The following is an 18,926-nucleotide window of genomic DNA, read 5'->3' on the forward strand; positions in this document are numbered from 1 at the left end:
GTTGCAGTTAATCAATCATAAATATTATCATTGTGTAGCTTCAACAGTCTCAATGATCTCAGTTCTCATTTTGTGTGTTTCAATAAATTGACGAGGTGTCTCACCGAAAGTGCATTGTGTTCACATAACCTGTCTAAGACTCCTCTCACCTCTCATCCTTTGCTCAATCTCACAGTTTCTTAGAAAAAATTCCCAAAAATCACCTTATTCTTAGCGTCCTAAATAGGGCTCTTAACACAAACCAACTCTACCTGCCCTATACCTTCAAAAATGACTGTGCGGAACGTGTTAAGGCGCGATCCCACGGCGCGTGGCTCAGTGAGTTTCGCGCCGTGGCCGTGGGATCGCACTTTTACGTGTAGTGTCTCGAGTTTGGGTCGCGCTAGAATCCGTGCCGGTCGACAGGGGCATACAATGACAGAGAGTGAAACGGGAAATCGCTTAATTGCTTGGCTCTTCACGGCCGAACACACAATTATATGATTTTTATTTTATAGCATTGTAGATTGTTAATGAATTGGTGAGATCTCTCGGATCAAAATGTGTCCACACATGGCACAAATCGGACTACTTTTAGGATTGTTAATAGTTAAATAGGAATGTAATCTACCGCTGGAAACAGTGCTAAAAATAGTTCGACTTGTGCGTTTGGACTTATTTTAATTAGAAAGATCTTGCCAATCCAATAACGGTCCTTTCCTCGCGTTAAAGCAAAGATTAAAAATTACTTTTTCCTGTTGGAGTTTACACGAAAGAGTGGGAATAGCGAACTAGCATTATGTGCACCACTTCGAGTTGCATTTTGAGAGACATTATTATTTAAGAAAATCGAGGATAACAGTCGAAGATGTATTGCCTAGACCTAGAGTATTATCTAGTACTGACTGATATTTTATGATATTCTAAACTTGCACTAATAAATGAACATAAAACATACAACCTTGATACGTAATTATAAGAAATTTTTTTCCTTTTTTAAAGCGCGTTATTTTTTACGTTCATAGGTAATTGTAATCTTCCAGTGATTTGGAAAAATTTAACTAAACTTGAACAAAATAAATGTGCACATAATTATGGTATCGTAGCAGGAAACAGAGGTTTAACGCGCAACCAAAATACTACAGATCGAAATTGAATACATATCTACATTTTGATTACAATTATCAAAGTTATTGAAATTAATCAAATTGACAAAAGTATTAACCAGCGAGGTTTTTTGTCCAGTGATCTTTCTAATAATAAGTAATTATAAGATTAAAATATCCAACAAACTGGTTATTCGGGGAGAAGGGTCTGGGTTCGGTCTGGGTTAGGTCATGTATTTAAGATTTAATTATATTCATATCAACGAACTGTCCATATATTCGTAAAATAATATATAAAAAATAACAAAAGTGTATATTTTGCAATGCGTATACAGATATTGTAGGCAATAAATAGTAGAAATAAGGTAAATGTTGAAGATATCTGTATCCTCTAAATTAAAAGTTCACATTGAAAACCATATGTATTATAATGATCACACGATGAGAAATTAAAATGGACAAAATACAGCAAAAAACTTAAAGTTTTTAGAAACCTGAAGATAGGGAAAATGGCATAGATAAACTTGGTGTCCTAAAATTCAGGTACTTTCTGGAACCTGCAATATCCTGATGTAAAAAGGCATCGAAAAGTCCTTTACCATTTTGAGATCCAAGGCTCTTCAGAATCCAAATATTAGCGGTCGAATTTCCGGGCCACGCAGTTTAAAGCCGAGTCAGCTGAGCGCGCGAGAGCGTACGCTGCCACGTAGGCGCAGGAGGCGTGTGTAGATACAGGTTCACACACCACGTGGTCGGCTCTACTGTGTGCACGCGTCTGTATCTACGCGTCCCTCCTGCGCATGCGTGCTAGGGGTAACTGCCCCACGTTCAGTTCTTTCGGCTTTAAACTGCGCGACCCGGAAGTTCGACCTCTAATATTCAAGTGTTAATATCTCGAGAACGAAGCCTCAGATCCTAAAACGGTAAAGGACTTTTCGATGTCTTTTTGCATCGTGATATTGCATGTTCCGGGAAGCACACACATTTTAGGTAGGTAACACAAGTATAAACAATGAACGATTTAAAGTAGACGAAATTGCGATGCCAATACAGTTTTTGGAGTTAAAGAAAATATTAACACTTTCTAAAATTCTAAAATACATTTATTAAACTTTTGGGATATGTTTACTCGTTTTGACGATGAAGAAAACGAAATGACCTTGGTATGTATAGGACAGCAGATTTTTTCTCATAGGAGTTATAGTTAGTAGGTAACCATCCACTGTCGGTAGACAGTATAAGTTCAGGAGAACAGTGGGTGAAGATTGTTTCCACGCACAATTTTATGTTTTCAGAGCATCGTGCAGGTGTTACGTAACACCGTATTCAAGGAGTGCAGCTGTCTGGTACCATGATTTCGCGAAGATCAGCTTTTTCATACATAAAAATGATACAATTAAGTTGAATAATGCACAGTGCCTGTTACGTCTTTCAAGAATACTTCAACGAGAAAAAGAGTCCAAGCGTTTTTATCAAAATTACTTAGTTGAAACTAAATAATCGAACTACAGGATACGTCTCAGTGAAATCAATTGCAGGCTGGTAAACATATGAAAGCTTAAAAAGGTTTGATGGCTATTTTACTTTTTTTTTTATTAAATTCAGGGTACTAGACAAATATGAACTATCGATTTCTAAATTTCTAGAAAGACATGTTCAAAGTCTCCTTCTTGAAAGGAAACAGCTTGGCTGCACTAACAAACCAATTGGCATTTACCGTATCAATTGAATTTAAAGGTCATGATCGCGACCCACTTTAATTGTGAAACAAATCTCAATTGCGCTTTAACTGCGGAGCAAATTTCCATTGCACTAATTGTGCAACTTCAATAACAGTTATGAATGATAGGCACTGTCGCTCCACAAGACGAGACTTCAAAATACTAAATCAACTGAAAATAAAAAGATGTGTGTGTGTGTGTCTGTGTGCGCGCGTGTACGAGCGCATGCATGCATGTGTGTACATATTTTTCGACATGTATTTATGCATAAAACTGATTTATCTACCATCGCACATTCACGTGTCGGAAGATTAAGGAATTTCGTAATAGGTGATAGAATCAGAAAGGTAATGATTTTGCATAAAATAAGTAGAAAATATACCATAATAAAATTGTTTATACCAGACTTCATTTTTAAAAAAAAATCGATCTTGACAATTTCTCTACGCACATGACTGATTAAGAATCGGTTCCACATGTAAAATCAATTTTTCCAAGAATGGAGTCTCCGACGAATAAATTTTACTGTACCTTTTCTACTTTTTTTTTTTTTACGTAAAATCATTACGTTTTCGATTGTATCACCTATGAGATAACATTCTGAATAAAATAGACATGTAACGCTACACTTAAAAAGGAGCTATATTTATAGAGTAACGTCTAGAAACTTTAAAGTGAGCATAAAACAACATGCAACACACGCACATGCGTGCACCTTCGTTCACACAGGTGCGTTTAATCTCGCGCGGTCTGCTTGGAAGTACAGAATACAGAGGCATGCAGAAAGAACAGGGTCGTGCTTCTTTTTCTACGCGTCTAACATCCTTAGCTTTCCAACTTTCATCCTTCCTTTCCAATATGCAAAAAAGATCCACCATTAATTAATGGACAGTATTAAGTCTCTTGAGTAATTTGTGATCAAAGAGCTTGCCGCCATTAGCATGTATACACGATGGAAAGCTCTCCTCAGTACGACCTTTACCTTTAAAATCAGATGGGAATACATTAAAAAATGAACTTAACCCTTTCCGAGCGGGATGTCTCAAATATCTAAATATCACTATGCATTGTAGGTATTTACAATAAATATTAACATTACTTTGTTTAATGAATTATTTTATTTTAAGAATACCTAGTTTTCACGTGAAAGTACTGCAGTCATTCTATTAAAGTATTACTAGGATTTCGAAAATTAAAGATGTGTGATTGTCACTGTTTGTAACTGGCTTGGACTTCATTGGCCCAAAACCAACGAATTTATCGTTATTTACTGTTTAAACGTAGGTACAATGGAAAAGACGATACTTTGATATATGCCTTATGTAATACAAGGTTTTGAGAAATTCCACACAGGCCGGTCAGGCGGTTAATGACAATCCTATCGAGGCTTTCTAGAACATATCGAAAACATGCCGATGACACTCACAAGAGGAGGACACCATGAGGTGGACACTAGGGCTGGGACTATTCGAATAATTTAATATTCGAATATTTTACAAGTATTCGAATGCTACGAATAAACTTCGAATATTTGGGTATTCGAATATTTAAGTATTCTAATGTTATTATTCGAATATTTGAGTATTCGAATGTTATTATTCGAATATTTGAGTATTCGAATGTTATTATTCGAATACTATTCGAATGTTATTATTCGAATACTGTTCGAATGTTATTATTCGAATAGTATGGTGTAAAGTGGGTCAAAATTAGATTACAAGATTTCACCCTGACAAATGAACCTAAAGAACTTGATTTATAATTCACACCATACTATTCGAATACATCAGTATTCGAATACTTGGATATTCGAATAGTGTTCGAATACTTGGATATTCGAATAGCATTCGAATACTTGGATATTCGAATAGTGTTCGAATACTTGGATATTCGAATAGCATTCGAATACTTGGATATTCGAATAGTATTCGAATATTTGGATATTCGAATTATATTCGCCAAATAATTCAGCAACTGAGGTATTCGAATATTCGAATACCGAAAAATTCGACAAATAGTCCCAGCCCTAGTAGACACCGATTTTGACGAGCTTTGGCACGCTGGATCTATGTCGAAAATTAGTAAACAGGTGTCCGAGCGTTTCTGCCAATGGGCCTTAATAATAAAGATATTTACATGTAAATTATTAAGAATTTCATAATGGCCGTGCGGTTTTAGTGGGTAAAAATCCCATACTACCCTGGCGTCCGCGGGAGATTCCCTTCTGGAGGCGTCGGGGTGCCTTTTGAAGATGTCTCCACGTTAACAAAAAACTTTATAATTTTTTTTTATAAATTTGTTTTAACTTGGAGAAATCTTCAAAAGGCATCCCGACTCTTTCAGAGGGGAATCCCCCGGGGGCGCAGGGTAGTGTGGGATTTTTACCCATTAAAACCTCACGGCCACTATGAAATATTCAATAATATTATTAAGGCCCATTGGCAGAAACGCTCGGACACCTGTTTACTTATTTTCGACATAGATCCATCGTGCCAAGGCTCATCAAAATCGGTGTCTACTTCACGGTGTCCTCCCCTTGTCAGTGTGGTAAAGTTCGCAATTTCGAGGTTGATCGCACAGGAGACGGTAATACACCCGTGTCGTAATGGAGGGCTACAGAGACATGCTCGAGTAGTGCGTCAATGAAATTCTTGAAGGTCAAGACGTCAAATGTATTTTTCACGACTCCGGTGTACCTCAATTTATTTCAGTACCTCAGCGTAGTCGTTCCTCCATATTCGAGTCTGCTACCGTTTCCTTCATCAGCAACTTTGAAATTGCGAACTTAAAATCCACTTTTTATGCAGTTCAAATTCGATTTCGAGAAAAAATTTCATTTAACATAAAATGATAGTATTTGGTTTCTTTCAGCGAGAGCTTGAGAGCTTTCAGAACATAGCAATTGCGGTATGCTATTTCATCACAATCACTCTACATATAGACCGAAGATCCTCTTACACGGGTGATTAAAATCATCGCGTGCTAGAAAGTTGATTTTAAAATCTTATCAAAATTAAGTCAAAGTGCAAATAAGATACTTTCATTTACTATTGTGTCGTTATTATTTGTTTACAACACTGTAAATTCCAATTCAATTCATTCGTTAAATCTTGATAAAGTAAACTGAAACAAGTGTTATACATCTATAGACTGCTGTAAGCTTACTGCACGGCCCTGAGGAAGAAGATACAAAAGAGTGAAACAATGCTTGGTATGTAGGGTAGAGGCAGGTAATGTGGAACGGCACGTAATATGGAACTTAATAAAATTTCGATAAAGAAATAACGAACTCTTCAGGCAATCGTGTATACCACTTAGATCCCTAGACACAATAGACGATGATACTGACAATTGAGCATCAGTCGGGCATCCATTATTGAAAGAGAAACGTTTATATTTTTCGTGGGGTGTAAAAGTTTCTGAAAAGTGCATCAAATAGTTAAATATTGTAGTGAAGGTAGGGTGAAGGTGTTCTTGATTATTCAACAATAGTTTACCAATAAAGTTACTTTCTTCTTACAAGGGGAAGACACCATGTGGTAGATACCGATTTTTATGAGCTTTGGCACGATGAATCTATGTCGAAAATAAGTAAATAGGTATCCGAGCGTTTCTGCCAATGGGCAGAATTAATAATAAAGATATTTACTTGGAAATTATTAAAAATTTCATAGTGGCCGTGGGCACTAATGGCACTTAATGGGTAAAAATCCCACTCTACCCTGGCGCACCCGGGGGATTACCCTCTGAAGGAGTCGGGGTGCCTTTTGAAGATTTTCTGATGTTAAGAAAAAAATGATAAAAAAAGTAATTTATTAAAAAAAATTTATAAAGTTTTTTTTTAAGTGGAGACTTCTTCAGAAGAAACCCCGACACCTCCAGAAGAGAATCCCCCGCGGGTGCGAAGGTAGTGTGGGATTTTTGTCCACTAAAACACCACGGTCACTATGACATTTTTAATAATTTACATGTGAATATCTCTATTATTAAGGCCAATTGACAGAAACGCTCGGACACCTATTTACTTATTTTCTACACAGATCCATCGTGCCAAGGCTCATCAAAATCGGTGTCTACTACATGGTGTGCTCCCCTTGTTAGTATAATTCTTAATTTCTTGTCGGAACATGTGTGTACGTAATATGGAACATACCGAGTAACACAGATGAAGTTGATAATGACGATGACGACGATGATGCGAAATGCTTATTCTGCGATGGTAATTATAAAAATAATGATAATGAAAAGTAGACCCAATGTACTCGCTGCTTTCAGTGGGCACACGAAGAATGTGGGGCTTCCGACGTATCATTCACGTGCCCAATGTGTAGGAGACGTAGAAAACACGAAAAAAAATCCAAAAATGATGTATATTTATTTATTTGTATCTTCTACTTAATCAATCTTCATTTTTAGTAAAAAGTAAAGATTTTTCAGTTTTCTTTACAAATTTTCTAGGTGTTCCATATTAGGACCCATTTTTTCGAACGGCCGATTTTCACTCTTTTCAGTTCTTTTTTTACTATAATTGCAAAACAATTGGATTTTTTTACATTTGACTATGTAAATATGATTATGCATTAGTTCCTTCGCCCCCTCATGTCAGTTTTATTAAAAAAAAAACAAATGCCCCTACTTGTGACAAGCTTTTGAAATCAGATGTGCCATATTACCTGCCTTTACCCTAACCGTAGAATGAGAAGGTGCGAGGTAAGTAGAAATTCGTATTACAACTGATGTGCATAGAGAGACGTTTCAATACGTTTCCTGTGATTTTTTCAATACATTTCCCGAAACTTCTCTTAGGCACGTGTTGCTCGATTCACCAAGTAAACGATGTTGAAATGTATCCGCGTTAGTGGATATTTTCATTAAAAATATAACTATAATGTATATTTTAATAAACTCGTAGCAGATAAAATAGAAATTAAAGATTTTCTCAATAAAATATGAATATATAAATGTGGAGTAGTAAAAAGAAAATCCGTGAAACCAATTTGAATAATTTCATTTCTCTTACGTGCTGCTAATACTAATAATCTTAAATCGTACAAACTCAATAGCATGTCTGCATTTAATGGACGTACATGATCGGTAATCAATTGTCCCGTGAAATCGGTAGTGATTAATCGAGCATACTCTCGTACCAAACGAACAGTGATTCTACAAATACTTTTTATGCAGAGAGCATGAAATCGAATGCTTAGAGAATCGATGATAAGAAAGGGAAAAGGAGGGAGAAGGGGCTCCGAGAGAGCAGGCGCACTTACTTTCAGTTGTATGATGGTCTGCGCTGAGATATTATGCCCTTGCTCCTGAAGTCCCTAGAAGTAGGTCAATACTACGGGTAAAAACCAAATCGCTACTAGACGAAAACATAGGGGTAACGGGAAAGTGGGATAACCTAATATGGATCTTATGGGGTATCTCGTTTCTCATTGCTCTTCCGAATCCAAGACATGCCCAGAGATATACCTAAATACTGTAAATTAAAGCAAATACCATTACCAACCAAAAACCAAAGATGATAAAGTGCGACGATAACACTGGTAGAAGAGTAAGCGCTTCACTACAGAGCCCTTTTAGGCAACTATTCAAACAACACTTTTATTTACAAAGAATAATTCATTTACGTTGATTTCGATCTTTTTACGAATGTCAGAGATCATTTTATTGTCTCTTAACAGTGATTTTCTTCTTTCTTAAAAGCCTCACAGACGTTATAAATTTTTCGTACAATTTGTCCTACTATAAGTTGCAGCAAGCAGTTGTAGCAACTTGCACGTCAATTATTGTTCCAGACGCGAGGACCTCGTCGTAAATCACATATCGTTCACCCAGAACTGAGGCCTGGGTTAGGGGTGCAATTAGTCATCAAACTGTAGTCCGTAAAACAGGTCGTGCGACAGATTATAAAGCAACATTCGACCATCCGATAAAACAGCATCGCGTCACGTCTAGTGTTCCTTCTCGAGAAATTTTATAATTGCTTATTTCTTATTTCTCGGGAAATACTGTAATTTCTCGAGAAACTTATATCTAGGAAAAATATTATAAATCTCATTTATTTTCGTAAATGAATGTATTACTAGTTAATCGCGAACGTATAAACGCATCTACAATTTATAATACATGTTATTAATAACATTAGAACCTATATGAATTCCAATAGAAAATCACAGTACAGAAGATTCGATATTATTAACTGCTGAAGGTGCTCTTAAATTCTTGTTTAAAAATTTAGAAAAATTGTACACTGAGTTAAGTACCTAATGAGTTTCTTGTGGCTATTAAGGGGTTATGCCTAGTCAGGTGGCCGAAAACAGGCGAATATTTGTGATTTTTTTTTTAAGAAGCGGAAGCGTATAATATTACAAAACTTTTTGCGTTTAAAAGAGCAACATTTAAAGAACATTTGGTAATTTTTTCATAGAAAAATATTTACGTTTATAATAAAATAAGAAGCGACATCCAAGAAGCATTTTTAAAAATTTGATTTTGCGGTGAGCATTGCCATTCGGAACCAGATTATCTAAAATCAAAAAACAAAAAAGATTTCGTTAGTATATTAATGTATCCTCAAGTTGACGGAGAAATTTTTCCGAAATATTAATTTAAAACAAAATGGCAGCTATTTAAATTTGAAATCCTGATTTTCTCGCGTGATTTTTGCAGGAAAAAATCAGGATTTCAACTTTAAATAGCCGCCATTTTGTTTCAACTTAATATTTTGGAAAATTCTCTCCGTCAACCTGAGGATACATTAATATACTAACGAAATCTTTTTTGTTTTTTGATTTTAGATAATCTGGTTCCGAATGGCAATGCTCACCGCAAAACCAAATTTTTAAAAATGCTTCTTGGATGTCGCTTGTTACTTTATTATAAACTTAAATATTTTTCTACGAAAAAATTACCAAATGTTCTTTAAATGTTGCTCTTTTAAGCGCAAAAAGTTCTGTAAAAATATACGCTTCCGCTTCTTCAAAAAAAATTCACAAATATTCGCCTCTTTTCGACCGCCTGACTAGGCATAACCCCTTAAAGAAGAAATATAGAAAAGAGGAGATAAGACTATTTTATCCCGTATAAAATTTTTGCATGATCCAGAATTTCTTCCAAAAGTGCCAAAAGACGCATTTTTTCATTTAACAGCCAAGATAGATGTATATAAAACGTCAAAATATAACAGTAACAGACTTTGCCACAAAAAAAATAGATTCGCTGACGCTACATTAGGCGCATTGTGCAATTTAAAAAGTAAATTTCAAAACCAAAAAGTAATGTTTCGCTTTGTACAAAATTTTGTATTAAATAAATAAATTTACCAATTATATTTAATATTTATTTTTTCATTTACACAAGTTTTGTATAAATTAGACAGGAATAATCATTCGGTTAAAGTTTTCTTGTGTTTTTGATAAATATTACCAACATTATTAAAAAAATATAATTTTTGCAATATTTTTTCAACTTCTCTAGAATTCTCGAGAAATAAGATCTCATTTCTGATTTCTCGAGAAACAAAAAATATGGAGAAATCAGGAACACTAGTCACGTCGTACAAGTCACACGATACGATTGTTGTCGAAACAGTAGTACTCGACCTATTGGCATGATAGATCATAAGAAAATTCATAAAGTCTGTGGCTCGTGAAATCTCGCTTTTACACTGGGCAATCAATGATTTTCGCTAATTATCAACTCTCGAACGGATTTGTGTTAAAAAATGAGACCCTGTTGTAAAAACATTCTACATGCATACGTTTTGAACATTTGTTTCGTTCGAAGTCTAATACTGACTGGGACACCAAATCTACTGAAAACATTAAACTTCAGGAACACTCTTTTCAACATTGTTAAACCTAGGTGCCGGAGTTTTTTTATTTTACATGTAAATTCGGCTGATAAAGTACCCACGAATAATTGCATGCCGACATAAAACAGATATTAATTTACCAAACGACACGAAATAGTTCTATACACCTACGGTTTACTACGAAGCCGAAATTAGATCGAAACAACTTTCTCGGTTACATGGAACGTCCAAATACATAGCTAGAGAAAAGACGAGAGCAAAACGAAGCGTTTGCCGTCAAAGTAGAGTGTCGTCGCACTTTAAACCAACAAGAGAACGCTACACCGAAAGCACCGCACGAGGCAACGACTAGAAGTAGGGATTGCATCTAGGAGCGCGGACGGGGAACTCGGCAGGGATCGGTTTGAAAGGTGGAAAGAAAGTTGTGGGCTGGTGGCAAGAACACTACCGGATATAAAGATTAATCGGTGAAGGAGGGGGGGGGGCGGAGGCGCGAATGGCAATAGAAGAAGATAAGGAAGGAGCGGCGAAGAAAACGGAGTGGCAGAAAAAGGAGCGGGAGCAGCGACGACGAGAAGAGATTTCTGAACCGCAACACGAGCCGTGTTGCCTTCCGAAGAGGCCGGTTACCTTCAGAGCGACGATTTCCGCATAGCCAAGCGTCCCGCCGCGGAGCGTCGTCACCGACCTCTTTAACCCTAATCCCTGTGCATTGACCCGTAGGCGGAAAGATGGTTTATATTGTTAATCTGTATCATCGAAGATCGATGTGTCGTCGAAAACTATATATAGTATATATAATACATACATATATATATATATATATATATATATATATATATATATAAAATATATATTATATATTACACCTAAAGCCGCGTGGCTGTCAAGAATCCGTATAAAAACGCTCATCCAGCTTACAATGGATTAATGCTGTTAACTAGTAGGTCTTGATGTTGCAGACTCACTCACCGATTGAATTGCCAACTCTCCCCAATTCGCACACATTCTTTTAGAAGTAATTGTTAACCACGGTCGAGTTTAGGTTTTATTAGCATTATTCATCACACTCATATCCATCTCATTGGACACCGATGAAGGCGATGCCTATATTCTGTGTAGCTTTCAAATAGCGTATTCTACTTTTTTTTTTTTTACAAAAGAGAACACGTTTCCAAATCGGTGGGTTATTCCTATTACCGTAACTTGAGCGATTTATTCTTAATTAGCAATTTTTCGCATTGCCAAAGCGAACGGGAGCATGATTTTAACTATGTCTCTGAACTCGATTTACGGATTTCCTGAACCGCCACGTGGCAAATTATCAGCGAAAATCGATACGAGGCATGTTCGGCACTCTGCATCGAGAACGTAGCTTCAGCTTCGTCGATGCACGTATGTACGTAAGTATGTACATTTGTATAGCACATAACGGGCAACTGTAATTAGCGCAATGTCAGTTGAATGCTTGCTTGCTGTTAATGCTGCTAGATATTACATGTTACTCAAAATTGAAGCCATTGTTCTCGATCGTCGAGCTAACGAGAAACATCGAGAATCTTCGTGCAAAAGTTTATAAAAACAATTCATGGTGTATGTTTTTCTCATTGCGCGCAAGTGGTATTGTTTCAACTGAAAAATTCGAACGGAATGTGATTCTGATATCGACGAGAATGCTTTGCTTAAGAGCGTGATGTTCAATTTGAACATACAAATGACAGCAATTAATTCAGGAGGTCTCTATTAGAAGTAGTATGCAATTTGTTACTGACTCTTATGTTATGTTTTATTGTTTTCCTGCGTTTTAAGCAGGATGGCGTTTCGAGCTTATTTTTGCTTACATTGCCCAACGAACTATAGTCCCATTTTCCCCCTCCTCTCTCCTTCGGGTCCCAGCAGCAGCAGCGCACCGGGAAAAAGGTGGTCTCCCATCTTTCCCAAGTACACCGCCCCGTGATGCTTAACTTCGGTGATCTAACGAGAACCGGTGTTTTCCATCACGGCTACGGCCGCTGGTTTACTGACTCTTAAATTAATAACTTGCAAATGAAACAAAGAGAACAGGGCATGTTGCTATTAATTTAAAGAAGGCACTCTTCTTTCTCATAGATCGTTTACATTTGATTTATGTACACCATCGACCATAAATTAAGTATCATCGATCGCATCTATTAGTGTTACAGGGTAAAGGGCCCATATACCGCACGGCCCCCTATTACCGGACACAATATTCATTTTCATGATTTATAAAATCCAAGCTATATAAATTAAAATATAATATTCTTATAATAACATTCGAAGTTATAGTTTTCTAAATAAATGAAGGTTTTTTTATAATTAATGTAGGTTAAACATGTAAAAATGTATAGAAATTCTAGCAATTATCGGCATTTGACCATTTTCATTATAAAATGGCTAAGCATCACCTACATTTAAGAGTCGATATAATAATAATTCAATTGATATAATGTACAAAAATGATTGTGTAGTGATAGTACTAATTGTAAGTTCAAATAATAATAAAAAATGCATATGGGGGTGGTTTAATAATATTCTAAAAAATTAAAGCGAATCCGGGGACTGCGTCAATATTTGTGTTTTGACTCGACAATTACCGGATGTTCGTGAACGTTCGAAGGATCTAACCTATTTTCGAGTCGATGTAGATGTTTTCATTAAAGTAACGATATTTGTGAACATTTAAGAGAATTTTTAGCATTAAAAATTTTATTTGGCAGATCTGAATATGAGTAAAACTATAAGAAAAGAATACAGTAAAGATTCAAATAACAAAGCATTAGAGGTTATAACCTCCTATTAATCTTCGGTTAATGCAGCCCTCGTACAGTTTGGCATTCCAAGGAGCACGTTACACGTCAAAATTAAGAACAAATATTAGGACAAAAAACCAGGACCAGAATCTCACGAAGATGTTTTAGTTAAGTGGATAATGCATCTATACTCCCAGTCATTTAAAAAGAAACCCGTTTCGCGCACGTAGAATGAGCTCACTGGCTCCGAAAAAGCGTTGGTGGGGGTACAGCCAATAGCGGCTTCTCCCGGCACCAATGAGCGTCAACCTGCGCAGAACCGGTTTAAACTCGTCGGTCAGCAAGTTCCTTCTTAAATGACATTGAGTATAGACAGTGTCCGGTAGCTCGGGCACGGTAAATAATTCTCAAGCTGTCCGGTAATTACGACAAAGTTTTGTTTTACATTGTTACTAATATCTCTTTAATATTTAATTATTTATTTAAATCAAAAAGTCCTGAACTTACGGAAATGCTTCATAATCAGTTCAATGCAAAAAATTCCCAAAATGTATGGAAACTTATGTTGAAATTCTTAAATAACTTTCATGCCATCACTAAATGTCCGGTATATGGGCCCTACACCCTACCCTGAAATACGCTAAACTAATAGATTGAACTTTCATTTAGCTATATGTATCCATAAATGATTGCTATTTCTCTGCACATATAATTACGTTGTAGTGGTCATCTCGCGATGTCGTGACATTCTCCAACTACGTGCTTTAACTGGAGCAATGGAACAGGAACAAGTGACAAAACTGGTAGTAATTATCTACCATTTTCAGTCGGGAAATGATAAACCAGATGCAAACACAGAAATTGTTACCGTGGGAAGTGAAAACTACAGTAGTAACAGTATACTACGCGAAATAATTAAAATGAAGTATTTACGCAATATGAACGCCTAAATAGTGCAAAATTTTATAAAAGTTTGAATTAGGCGAATAAGAAAGCAACGCTTTTTCCGTCTTGAAGAGAAGAAAAGGAGAAGAATGAACCTCTCGGCTCGTACAAAATCCTATTGAAACCATCTAAGAAATATTCAGTTCCTTAGACCTTAAAGGACCTCGCATACAAATCGATTCATCATTTAGGTCTGTGGCCAGGCGGATCGTTCAAATTTCAAATCGATCGCGTCATCATGTCGTCACAGATGTACCTATTAAGACACAATCGAACGATTTCGCAGATCGCCAACTTCTTTCGCCTTGTGAATTTGCCGGATTGGAGTGACAAATTAAGTTAAGGACCAGCGCACACGAGCGGCACGCGTCATTTTGCAGTCATTATGACGCTGCGTCTTGCGCGTCTAATTGCTTAAGTAATTCACGCGAGCGACGCACATCAATTTTGCAGGCGCGTCAGTAGATATGACGCTGCGTCATGCGCGTCCAAATTTGATACGAGCGGCAAGAATGTAATATTGTATTAATTTTGATTCCCCATCAGTTTCGATTTAACCATGGAGGCGTTAGCACGTACAGAACAGAAAACGAAAATTATTCACTTGGATATTGTAATAGGTAATTATGCGATATGGATCTCAACGGAAAAGAAAATATTGGGTTCATCCTTTGAATAGTGCACGTCACCTTAAGGGGTCATTCTGGTTAGCGCGCCGATAAATTCAGCGATTTTCTGGAATTTATTGCGAAGACAGGAATTATAGTAATGGAATAAAACTTTTTTATATTGATTAAACTACATTTCTACAATAAATAAAAAATATAAAAGTAATGAAATTATTGCTTTTAAAATGGATTTGCAGGCGATTTTGATGACGTGTTTAAAAATTCACGCCTCGCTCGTGCAGGTGATTTCAGCAGTTGGACTTATCTGAATCCAAAAATACAACAGATTCTTGATCAGTATGACTGTCGCTATGGCCCGAACTAGAATAAATGATTTATCCTTAAAATTAAGAAAATGGCGGGCAAAATACAAGAATCAATGTGTTTCGGCTGTGTTTTCTGTACTATTTTCAATTTTAAAAGTAGGTGAGACTCAACAGAAATACTTGGTTGTAGTACCGGCCAGAGGCATAGGTGTGTAGAATAAGCAGTTCAAATTAGAAAGCAATTGGTTCGATAGATTTTCAGATTTTACCTGCATCGTGTGATAAATTGACGTTTCGAGAAAAACGCGTTCAAAGTAAACACTTAATCTTCACATTTTCACGTTCCTTCTATGGTTCCGTGTCAGTTTTGCGATAATTTCGGGTATACAAAGTGTGACATGAGATTATAGGTTTCAATGGCATGTTGCTAATTCGGAATACCAAAGGTGAAGGTAATTTGGAATATTCCAAAGCTTAGCGATGCTTTTGTTTCACGCGTAATGACTCCTGCCGCGTCAGTTTGGACCAGCGCTGTGCACAGCGTTGCGAGGCAGTCCAGTACGCCGTACTGGCATATATGACGTCATTTGGCTTGGATTGGCTTAGCGTTGGTATGACGTCACGGCGTCACCAACCAAATATAAGTGTTCCCCTTCTCCTACACCGTACGACCAAAGAGAAGATACGTACGACGTCATATACGCCAACCCGCCGCCATTTATTCAGTACGCCTGGCAACACTGGCTGTGCATTTATATTTACCTAAGATTGTTCCTATATTGTGATTTTTTAGCCTAATTAGATCACAAGAAAAATAATTCTATTATCCACATGTTTTTCTGAAGTTTATAAAGTGAAGATAAATTCGAATAAGGTGAACGTCCCAATTTCTGCTCGTGTCCCCATTTCTGCTCATTTCGTATTTTTCTTATTATTATATGCGTTACGTTTGTACTGTAGTTACAACAAAATAATTCTAAATTATTTGAACATTTACGCGAGTTTTGCACGAGCTTGGGGCTAATCAATGTGAAGCATAAGCAGCGAGAAACTTTTAAAAGGAGAGACTCATGATTTTTCGACCGTGTTTTAGCTGGTTGTGCTAAGGTATTCGACAATTGGGCAGAAAATAGTTTTTGCAGTGAAAGTTCTTATTTAATAACAAAAACAGATACCGTATTGTGCTGTAGATGTAGATTTTTTTACTATTTTTTTTTTTACGTAGAAAACAGGTGACTAGGTTTAGGGTCAAGTGAATCACCGTCATGTTCGCATTTCTAGTCACCAAAATTTTGGTAATATAACCTCACAATTCAATATATGCTGTAACCTCTATTTCTACACGAAGGCATTTTATTTTTTGTTTATCATTATTTTATGCTTCACTGTTGTGTTATAAAACATCTCCATAAAAGATGTAACTTATTTTAACCTGAAATGGCAACATATTATATCAGCAGAAATTGGTACGAACGGTGAGTAGAAATACGTACATCGCTATTTTTCATGAGCAGAAATAGGGATATTTAGAACATTATATTTAATTACAAATTACTAATAGTTAAACATCTTGAAATATCTTTCTTAAATAGTTTTTGAATTGGTTGACTTATCATTAAAGAATTAATCAATTACTCTGCAAATTTTGAACACAAACAATTTTTTTACACCTTTATAACGAGTTACCTCTTAAATGAGCAGAAATTGGGACATTCACCTTACCGGTATTCCAAATTACCTGCACCTTAACAAAATCGACACTTCCTGTTATTTTTCATTTAGACCAAAGTTTCGCTTACTTTTTTTATTATTACTGAGAGTTTGAAATATATAAGTTTATTAGTCTCCCTATGATATTATGCAGTTTTATTTGTTCCCATCTTCTGCCTTGATTTTTTATTCGTCTTAAACAATCTGGTATTCCAAATATACTGCACTTCCTCTACCTACTGTTTAAAGTGCTAACAACAAAAAGCGCGGTAACAATTAACGATGCTTATCGTTAAATTAGTTGTTTCTGTCATTCTGAAATAATTATATCTACTACTTAATCCATAGGGTCAAATTTCAATTCATTCCTTAGATTTATTGGCAAGTAACAATGCCTGTTTACGAGACACTCATTTGTCTACACTTTTCCTCTACTTACTTTTCATTACATTTTATTTTACGTAATTTCGCTTTCCATTCCAATTTCACAAAGCGAAAGGAATCAACATTCTACGAAATCGTTAGATTGCTTCTATCGCTTGTAGGCGACGCGACGCGAGGGTGGGATCGATCTGAACGATTCGACTGTAGGGACCTTCATGATCAATGGTGTACCTTTTAAAACCCGGACGAGAAAAAGGTTAATAGCTTTTGGAAAAGCATTGTGTATGACCTAGATAGTAAGGCTGTTCGAGTACTCGAATATTCGAGTAGCTTGAAGTTCGGACCGAGCCGAGATTCGGTTTCCGAGCCGAGCCGAGTACCCGTAAAACCCGAGTAGCTCGAAAGAACCGATCGGCTCGATAAAACCGAGTAGCTCGAATTTTTTTGAGCGGCTCGAAAGAACCGAGAAACTCGATTTTTTTCGAGCGGCTCGAATATATTTGGAGCAGACCGACTGCGTCGAGTAGCTTGAAGCTTGAACGTTTCGGGCAACACGAATGTTTGGAATATTTTAGGTTACGAAGAAAAAAGTAAGAAGAAAAGAAAGATAACATAGAGAGAAGTGTATGAATACGTTCATAAATACACAAAAAAATGAAAAAAAGAAAGATTTGAATTTAGTACTTATTTTCAAAAGTTACAGAATATTTCCATTTACAGCTTACATTTTAATTATTCACATTACTTATTGAGAACCATTATTTACATTCCCGTAGATAAACGTAACCTAAAATATTCGAAACATTCGTTTTGCCCGAAACGTTGAAGCTTCAAGCTTCAAGCTACTCGACACAGTCGGTCTGCTCGAAAATTTCGATCTACTCCAAGTATATTTGAGCCACTCGAAAAAATTGAAGCTTCTCGATTCTTTCGGGCCGTTCGGTTCTTTCGAGCCGCTCGAAAAAATTCGAGCTACTCGGTTTTATCGATCCGCTCGATTCTTTCGAGCCGCTTGAAAAAATTCGAGCTACTCGGTTTTATTGAGCTGCTCGATTCTTTCGAGCCACTCGGTTTTTACGGGTACTCGGCTCGGCTCGCTTTTTCCAAGTACTCGAACAGCCTTACTATAGTCGAATTAACGAAAGAAGGCACCTTGGGACCGGGGCCAGAATTTGCGACGTTGCCGCCACTCCAGGCTCGCGATTGGTGCTTCCCCCACACGGCTCCCTACGCCTTGGCCAATGACTTTCGACTTCTCAGCTGTGGGCCTAGAGTAATCGTTGTCCTTGTCGGGTGCATATTGCCATCCTCTTCCAGAGGGGGAACCCAACGTCCTTCCCATAGAGATTTGACAGAGTGTCGAATCTTATTAGCTATTGCGGCACGCGCCATGCAGAACGAATGGCGGACAAGTCGAGGAATACAGGCTCATAGGATTCTCATTCTATTTAGCGTCATTCCACGGCAAATCGATCACTTTTCGCACTCGATGTCAGGGATTTTGTTCAAACTGAAATATTATATAGGAAGGGATTTCAGTCATCACTTTGTTGGTTT

General features: G+C 36.8%; 1 protein-coding gene across 21 annotated transcripts in view; it reads right to left on the reverse strand.

Annotated features, from left to right (window-relative positions):
- LOC143373925 (uncharacterized) overlaps positions 1-18,926 on the reverse strand; it is a 476,822-nt gene that overhangs the window by 109,493 nt on the left and 348,403 nt on the right. For 11 of the 21 annotated variants that reach the window (XR_013086560.1, XR_013086561.1, XR_013086562.1 and 8 more), the window contains 2 exons: positions 11,256-11,340; positions 8,077-8,130 (listed from right to left, as the gene is read on the reverse strand). The exons of 2 other annotated variants lie outside the window; for them this stretch is intronic. Coding sequence is in view for 16 of the 19 variants with exons in the window: in XM_076821639.1 (XP_076677754.1) it covers positions 8,077-8,130; positions 11,256-11,340 (139 nt within the window). In the remaining 3 variants the exon portion in view is untranslated. The remainder of the gene's footprint in view (positions 1-8,076; positions 8,131-11,255; positions 11,341-18,926) is intronic. 8 more of the 21 variants (XM_076821632.1, XM_076821648.1, XM_076821635.1 and 5 more) reach the window with 4 other exon arrangements.

The sequence above is a fragment of the Andrena cerasifolii genome, chromosome 10 (genome assembly GCF_050908995.1).
Source record: "Andrena cerasifolii isolate SP2316 chromosome 10, iyAndCera1_principal, whole genome shotgun sequence".
NCBI lineage: Eukaryota > Metazoa > Arthropoda > Insecta > Hymenoptera > Andrenidae > Andrena > Andrena cerasifolii.